At 43.4% G+C, this 8,756-nt stretch overlaps 1 protein-coding gene across 9 annotated transcripts in view; it reads right to left on the bottom strand.

Moving 5' to 3' along the window:
- Positions 1–112: 112 nt before the first annotated feature.
- Positions 113–8,756, bottom strand: part of MCF2L2 (MCF.2 cell line derived transforming sequence-like 2) — a 157,425-nt gene continuing 148,781 nt past the window's right edge. For 8 of the 9 annotated variants that reach the window (XM_071567044.1, XM_071567043.1, XM_071567048.1 and 5 more), the window contains 4 exons: positions 7,768–7,886; positions 7,096–7,208; positions 5,954–6,057; positions 113–4,822 (listed from right to left, as the gene is read on the bottom strand). In XM_071567044.1, the coding sequence (XP_071423145.1) occupies positions 4,722–4,822; positions 5,954–6,057; positions 7,096–7,208; positions 7,768–7,886 (437 nt within the window). In that variant the 3' untranslated portion in view covers positions 113–4,721. Of the gene's footprint in view, positions 4,906–5,953; positions 6,058–7,095; positions 7,209–7,767; positions 7,887–8,756 lie in introns of all 9 variants that reach the window. The other variant, XM_071567047.1, reaches the window with a different exon arrangement.

Genomic DNA, 8,756 nt, shown 5'->3' with positions numbered 1-8,756 from the left:
TTTGCCTTTCTACATGATCCACAACATGTATTTGGGTCAATTAGCACTCTCTAATAAACACTAGTAGGCAAATATCTTGGGGTAACTATAATAAAGCCATCCTACAACTTCCTCTGAACTGACTGTGGGAACATTTGCACTCTCCTGAGAGTCCCAGGGATTCAGGGACATGACTAAAGGAAGTGGGTAAAGGAAAAAAAAATGCTGTGCCTTTTGTGGCATGTGTGTTGGACAAATTAAAGTTCTATTGAACAGATATGGGCATTTTTTCAGCTGTGATGATGTGACTTCAGTAATACGTATTTATTTTGAATAGGGAAAACCTCATTTGACTTGTTGCTTCATATAGAGACATCAACCACAGGGTTTTGTACTAGTTATAATTTTTATAAATTTCAAACCAAGTGTGGTTCTACACAGGTCAGAATGGCCTAATTACATGAAGTTCATTTGCACACTTTTTTCTTGTAATAAATTCATACATTCTGTCTTGACTGGAAAAAAAGAACAGGTCATTCCGTGCTCTTTCCCTGTCTGATTATCTCTCATCAGTCACAATATACAAATACATCATTATCAACACCATGGAAATCATGTAAGAAAAACAAACTGTACCAATTCTCAGCTGGGGAGAGGAAATCTTAGCAGCTATTTCAACTCCAGCTGCAAGAAGAAATAGACATTTTGGCTCTTTTTTCTTATTATTCTTTTATATAAATTTCTAATCATATATATATTTGAAGTCTTTGAGTATTTTTGGAAAGGAATCACATAGCCTTTCTTATACCCAATCCCGTCTGAAATATCAAGAGTCTAAGAAAATCATAGATAATAAAATGGCTTTTCATCACACACACAACCAGAATGTGAGACACACACACAGAGCTTTGCTGTCACTGGGAGGGAGAGCAGAGCTCAGACATGACGGTTTGGCCTCAACTGTTTATGATCAAGACAACGACCACTGGTGTGATTCTGCACTCCTGGGGTTCCAGGTGAGAGGAGAGGATCAGGCCTGGGTAAATGTTAGCCTGGTTTGCTAAAAGCAAGCCTTGTGTCTTTGTGTCTGCCCCATCTTTGCCATTGCTGCCAGTGAGGAGGGACAGTGCTGCCCACCTGCACCTGACTGACCAGAGCGCGGTTTGGAGGATGTGAAGTTCCTGCAAGTGTCACAGAAGAGCAGCAGAGCAGAGGGACCCTCAGCCCAGGGGACAGGTCTCACCACTCCAGTCCCAGAGGGCACAGCAGGCAGCTGGCACAGACACACCGGTGCAGCAAAAAGTGCACTGCCCGGCCATGGTGCTGCTACAGCCCAGACTGACCTGGGATCTCGTGTCTTCCACAACCAAAACTTAGCGGCAGCTGTTACTGCTAAATTACTTTCTGGTCACTATACCATCTCCACACAATGCTGAAATGAAAACCATATTTGAAAACTATGACTTTTAGGTGCATTACCTGAAGAGGATGGAGGATGGTGTCAAAGACCTACATTCAAAGTGTACCTTAACATACACATTAGTCTTGCTGGACATGACCAAATCATATTCTAGACTGTACAAGGAGAGTCATGCCCTTAATTATCACCTTGCTTGACAGAAATACACTAATTAAAAGACTATCCTGTCTACCGTTTAAAAAAACAAACAAACAAAAACCCCAAAAGGTCATCAAACCCCTTTTTGTCTCATCAGCAAAGCTAGAGTCATTTCTCGTGGGCTGCTCCCAGACTTGTCAGCAGCCTGATCTTTCCATGAACTTTGTTCTTTTCACCAAGCAAACCCTGTCTCAATGACTGAGGGCCCAGCCACTGCCCAGCAGCAGCTGCCAGGGCTGCCGTGTGCCCTGGGTTTGGCATGTGGAGACAAAAATAGGGAGCTGCCTCTGGCTCACCAGCACTGCAGAGGGTTAAAGACACAATAAATGGTCGTGGGCTCCCTGCTCAGGCTCACAGAGTGGCTGTGGCACAATCAGCTCCCAAGGACCAGAGTGTGTGCCACTGCTGCGTGGCCACAGGGCAGGGAGTTACCTGTCATCCTCAGGACGTTCACGGAGCAGGAGTGACTCAAACTTTGGTTCAGCAGGATAAAACATGAGACTTCAGGGAAAAAAATTAAAAAGCAAAGCAGGGAGGAAACTTAGGATAATTCAGCCCATACCATTGTAGTTGTCACTGTGAGATGGTGAGCTGGGAGAGGAGACATTTTGTCAGCCATCTTCTTCCCTGCTCCAGTTCTGGACTACTCCACAGGGTGCTGCCACTGGCACTCATGGAGAGCACAGTGGGACATATGGGGTTCAATACTTTGCTTTCCCCTGAAGGGACCCCAATTTTTGCATACATGACAAAATTTAGCATCACAATTCAACTGGAGGGGAATTCAATAGCTCCCATTTTACAGGAAGGTATTGCAGCACCAGTGGACACAGGACTTGCACACTGTCACCCTGCTCACAGAAGAGGCAGAAATGGATTGGCAATATCTGATTTCTTGTCTTCAGTTCAGACAGAGACTTCCCACTGTCACTTCACCATAAGAATGGGATTCCTCAAAAAGAAAAGTGCAGGTTTTCATCGTCCATCTGTCAGCAATGTCACAAATCTTCATTTTGGCAGTTTCATATAACCAGGATAACCCTTCCCCATCTCTCTCCCTCACACAAAAGCTTACTGTACTTATTGATATGCAGCAGTGCTCCCTACCCCTTCCCTCTCCTGTGCTTAGGGCAGGGGCAGGCAGCAGCACTGCTATCAGGCTTGGCAAAAATTACTGAAACCAGAATGGACTCATTTTAGGAAGAGGATAAAGAAATTGCACTACAAGAAAACATTGCTGCATATTTCCTTAGGGGACTGAAAGCAATCAATTCTTCTCTCGAGATGCTGATAACTACAGTAGACTAAGAGGACTTGTGTTCCTGAGAACCTACATGTCATTTCTGAGGTAAATGACCAGCACAGAACAGGCAAGCTTCTATCTCTGTAGGACAAAAATCATTTTCCAAAAAGGTACACAACCCTCAGGTCCTTCAGTCATGATCAGAAAATGTCCACAATCACACAGTTTAGACATGGAGGGTTAGAAGAGCCATGGGGATTAATCACCACAGTGCAACTCATAATCAAGCAATGTCTTTGCAGGCAAAAAAAAATCTACTCCAAGGCTTTTTCTCGAGTGGGACTATCAACCTGTTCCACAGCTATCCTGACAAAAACAATAAGATACTTGCAATGCCAGCCTCCACTGAGACAGAAAGGAAAACATTCAGGTCCTGCAAAGGTGACAGCAGAGGTGAAACACACACCTACTGTTTGCTTGGAGGCTCAATTAGTAAACAGTGGGGTTTGGTTTTGATTAGTCTCCATTTTCAGTGTTTTCATCTCCTTTGTTATTTACATAAAGCACCACTAGTTTGAGGGTTAAACAAAACATCCCTAAGAGTGAAAGCCACTCACTCACTCTTGAGCTCTTCTAGAGTCGTTTTTACCAGACTGATCTTTGCCTCTTTGCAACCCTTGGTCAATACTTATCTTTACTAAAGTATTAGCAGCTTTTGTGGGACCTAAGACCCAATTACCATCAAAATGCCTTCATGCCTTAAGAGCTGCTCTAAATGAGCTAATGGCTTGTATAGGAATAATAACATCTCTAATCACTTTATATTATACATTACATCCTGATGTGGCAGAGATTTGGTACAGTCCTTTAATCAAATATCCTGGAAAGAAGTATTTAACAACAACACTTTATCCACTCTTATGCTCACTGCCTATTTGAAATGCTTAAGTATATTCCAAATGGGGGGTGAAATGTATCTACTCATAGCCCAGCACACAAGGAAAGCATGCAGTCTACTCAAACATGTGACAGTAAATGGCATTCAGTTGAATTCTCGGCACCAAATGCAAAGGGTTGTGATCCAGCAACCAGACACTGCAGAGGGGGCAGAGGAATGACTTAGACTGTAAAAAGAGTTCAAAATGTTCTTTGTCACAGTAGCTGTTACACGTCTTTACTTCCCTGCTAAGCCCTGTGCCTCCATGTCAGAGCCAGGAGCTGCCACCTGCATCATTCCAGGGTGAGGAATGCTGTGTGCAGCAGGTCCTTGCCCGTGCCGTTGCAGAGGAGTCACGTCACTGCCGCACGGAGCCTCTCTGACGGTCCCAGGCTGAAGTTTCCTTTCCTCACTCACCCTAAAATTAGATGTTTTTGGTGTTGACCATCAGCAAAAAGGGCACATTTGTGATGATGTATCATCTGGAATTAAGGAGGACAGGGAAGGCACAGCCAGAGGCAAGCAAATGGAAAAACCTCCAGGCGACCCCGTGGTGGAGCAAGAACTTGTAACCATCACGTGCCCCATGCAGTGATGTGGTGCTCAAGCAAAGTTGCCAAAAGGTGCGTGCATAGAAACTCTTCAGCTCTGCTGTCGACCTAATTTAGGCCACATCTTCTGAAACAGTTTGATAATCAATGCGAGAAGCATTTTTCTCCTCTAACACTGAAGGTAGATTTGATGTTTTTCTGGATGTTTAATGCTCCTTTCAAGTTTATTTTTTTCCAGCTTGCCTGGTGGACAGCACAGTTCTCCTCTGTTCATGCTGATCAAGTTTTAGTGAAGTGTGAACCTCAGAACTTGTGAGAAAGGCAACTTTGATCCAATGTCCACCCAAAATAACGACAGATGGGTGGGGTCCTGAGGAAGGCTGGTCCTGCTGTTCAGCTGCCAGCCCTCTGTTCTGCTGGGAAACTTTTGGCCACCTCACTTTCCTTTGTGTCTGACTCTACTGAGGCTGTACTGCAGGAATCGTTGTACATGTCTGAAAAGGAGGACATGGGCATTGTCACTACAATATGTCTACAGGATTTTCCATCTACAGTCTTGAGGTTCTTTGTTAAAAGCCTGAAATAAAATAAAACATAAATAATCACAATTCCACTGCTCTCCTAATTCCTTCACTAAAGGCAAGGGAGGCTCTTTTGGCATAGAATGAACTGTAATGTGTACACAGCTTTGTTTTTGTTTTGAAGCATTGGACATGCCATAGTTGGGTACTGAGGGTGACGACAGTACTGACCTGCTGTGGAGGTGAAGGAGCAGCAATTACTAAACTCCCTTTAAACCACAGCAAAGAATCCTGAAGTTCAAAAAGGTTTTCTCCACTGTAACATACTGACCAAAGAAAAAAAATCAAGAGACCAGTTACTCAGAATAAAGTGCTGGTAGCTCTCTATCACAGGTCCCCAGGGAATGGCTGTGCCAGATTTTGTTGTCTTCTTTTACCAGAAGAAAAGCGGGACACATTTTGGTAAATGATATTTAAGGATGGGCAAAAATTAATCTAAAATTGTAAATCTTTGATGTGCAGAGTTGCTGAGATTCAGCTTTTCCAGAGCAACCTATTTGGGTATTAGGTCAGAACCAAAGCTGAAGGAAGGATCACTTTTAGTGCTGATTTGGCTGAAATCTTGCCAGAACAGCCCTTCCTCCAGCTGTTGGAGCCAGCTGTGAAATATGATGAAAGCAGTAATGGTTCATGAAATTTTAATGTTTTCAAACCTAGGCCAGAAGTGCAGCCCTGATGCTGATCTACATCCAAAACACTCTCCCTGTCAGCATCAAACCTCTCCTGCGGGCACACCCTGCCATATGACACACTTGGGCTAGCTGTGAAGCACTGGTAGCCATAGAAGTTTGTTGGGAGATTCAAGTTCTGTCCAGGGAGGGGCAAACAATTGAAGCATGCCAAGGAAAACTGCTGTGCCCAACTAGCTCTGACACCCAGGCACCACATTTCAGGTTTGCTCAGCCACATCACCAGAGACTGCAGCACATACATTCAGGTGAACACTTTAAAACAGAAAGTGCACTTTTTTATCCTATCTTTTTTTATCATATCCTTTTTCAGTAGGGAAAAAAATAAATGCCAGTAACACGTTTTCTCTATTACCTGCATTGCTGTTCTTAATTATGTTGTTACTGTCCCCCTCTGCTGGCTGCAGTATACTGGAAGGAACCCAGTCACTTTTCTCAGAGACCAGTTTCTTCACTAACCTGAAATCAGAGAAGAGTCAGTGAATTTTGCTACATTCTCTTTTGCTGAGTTGTGTCTCTTAGAGGTGCATGTTGGGCAAGTATTTCCTAAACTAAGGAAGAAGGCAGAGGACCCAGGGCAGTCCTGCAGGAACCTGGTGACTGTTTCTTCAGTCTCAGGTGGTGACCCAGAATCCCAAATGAAGCTCACTTTCCAGCAGACTATGTGACAAGGAAGCAGAGCCTTGGCCTCTGTTTGAGACACTGACTTTGGGCTTGGAAGTTAATGGTTGTACTCCATGATCATGGAGATTTTTTCCAACCTAAATGATTCTATGATTCTAAATCAGAGCTGAAGAAAACTAATATTTCATATTGTGCATTTACACCCCCTTGCTATAAATACCTCCCAGGGTGGATGGGTTTAGTTCACTTTCCAACTACTTCACCCGATGGAACTTGCTCCCTTCTCAGCTGCATGTCAGTTCTGAGTGAAGGGTCTGACTGCACAGGCACTTTAAGGAGATCAGATTTTCTTCCTCCAAACTGCCCATGCAGGGAGATGTCCAGGCAGGTCTGTTCCAAACACTCACTTTGCAGTAAGAGAGAATAAATACACCAAAACTCTCGTGAGGCTTAGGGAGGGGCAGACTCACTCCCCTTTGTCAGTCACGTCTTGTATCTAAACCTTCTGGGCTAAACATGCTCACAGTGGAAGGTGTGGGGATTCTATTGATGAATCCTACAGGGGAGTGCTGCCTTTAACAGTTGTCCTTCTGGCTAGAAAATGTCAAAGATCTAAATAATTCCCTCCATTTCCCTTATGCAAACTTCCATTCTCTTGTCACAAGCATTTGAGATGAAAGCCAATCAGGTGGAATTAACCAAAGCTCCCTTTGTGTTCATGCCTCCCGCTGCCTCTTGCATGTTGTGGCCAGAGGGGTAAGTGGATTTGGATTGATTTTGAAGAGACTTTGATATTCTTCTGAATATTTTCCATCTTTTCCAGGAGTTTATGGATGTTTTACCTATCAAATTATGTACCTCTGCTGTACTTACCATTGACCATTCTCTCCTTCCTGCACAAACTGCACTAAATCTCCATCCTCGAGAGAAAGAGAATCCGGGAAACAGCTGTCAAAGCTGCCTTCTACCCGGAAAAGATTGCTCCCCTGAAATGGATGAAACAAGGCACCAGAAATAGTCACTATGGATGGAAGAAAACTGTGCAAGAGAGAGTAAGTTTAGTTAAATGCTGAATTAGGCATTTCAAGCAGAGATTTCTTCTGTAAGTTGTGTCACTTCTTATTCATTTTATCATGCCCAGGTTAAATATTATTCAAAATTAGGATTGAATTGTGCTATGCATTCAGGCTTTAGGATTAACCAGACAAACATTATTCTGATATAAAAATTGGGTTTCTGACACCAGGTGAAGTTATCTGGAAAAGTTGGAAATTACTTTTTTAATGGCTCAGTTTCCCCTGACTTTAGTACCAAGTAAAGTGACAGCTTACAAGTGAGGGTGACTTTTTAAGTTCCTCATTCTGATCAACAAAATAGTCTTGGAATAATCTCCCAACACCCGTGATCATATTCCCATTTTCTGTATTCTCACACAGCTATTAATTTAAGGTTTGCATGAACCCAAACTTTGCAGGTTATGTTATGATCCTTAGAGAGGAGAATGTTGAGCTGAGAAAGGGCAGTGTAATTTGCAAAAGGAATTACATTGGTAGGGTTGGTCTCTTCCTCCAAATCAGATGAGTTGGAGAGTTCATCCATGCTGGAAGGAATGGCTTCAAAATCTTCAAATGTGTCCAGAGAAGGCATTTGCCTGCTGGGCCAACCTTTGCAAAGCAGATAAAAACCAAGAAGAGTGAGCTATCAGTCATTAGCCTCTTTCAGAATCAGTCTTTACAAAAGAAATGTCACAGATTCACTTCTCACTATTCTACTTACTGAATTAATTGTACCTTTTTATAGCTTACTCTGATTCTGCCATAAAAATTATGTCTAAAAACCTGTAACACTCGCTGTCCTCTGTGGGAGGGCAGACTCTTTGGCCACAGTGTACATGTCCATCAGTGCCTCCAGTGTTTGGCATTGCCAAATCCCTTCAGTTCAGAACTTACAAAAAGCAAGGACCAGGAGTACTTCTGTGGAGCCAGTGCTGTAGCAAATGACACCTGGTGCTGATGTAACTTGCAGAAGGCCATGCTCATTAAGTTTCCAGCTTACCTCCACACATTTATCAATAATTTGAAGTCCAAAGCCATGGAATTTTTGTTGATTTCTTACCTTCATCTCACCCCAAGGGGATATTACCACCTGAGCAACTTACAAAACTATACCCTGGAGAAAGCTGGAAGTGCAGGGAAGGGACAGAGTAAAGGCACAAAGAAACCGTACATTGGTGGTACACTCGTATTTCTGCTCTCAGGAGTCTTACTGCATGATCTGCATCAGAACCACCCCACCCCTGTGGAAGGGACTCAGTGAGAGATTTCAAGCCCAAGCAAGACATTTCTTTACCTACTAAGGTGTCTCCATAGGATGTGTCCTGAAGGAAACTGAGGCTGAGGCTTATAAGACCTGCCTGTCTGAGGCTCTCATGATGCAAAAGTAGCTCAGCCCCTTCTGTACAGAGGGCAATCACAATCTGCTCTTCCCTTCACTTGGTGCCCATCCATTTTCTGATGGGATTGGGATGACTACAG

The sequence above is a fragment of the Pithys albifrons genome, chromosome 11 (genome assembly GCF_047495875.1).
Source record: "Pithys albifrons albifrons isolate INPA30051 chromosome 11, PitAlb_v1, whole genome shotgun sequence".
Classification (NCBI taxonomy): Eukaryota; Metazoa; Chordata; class Aves; order Passeriformes; family Thamnophilidae; genus Pithys; species Pithys albifrons.
The sequence above is the reverse complement of the archived record's forward strand: the minus strand, read 5'-3'. Positions and strand labels throughout refer to the sequence as shown.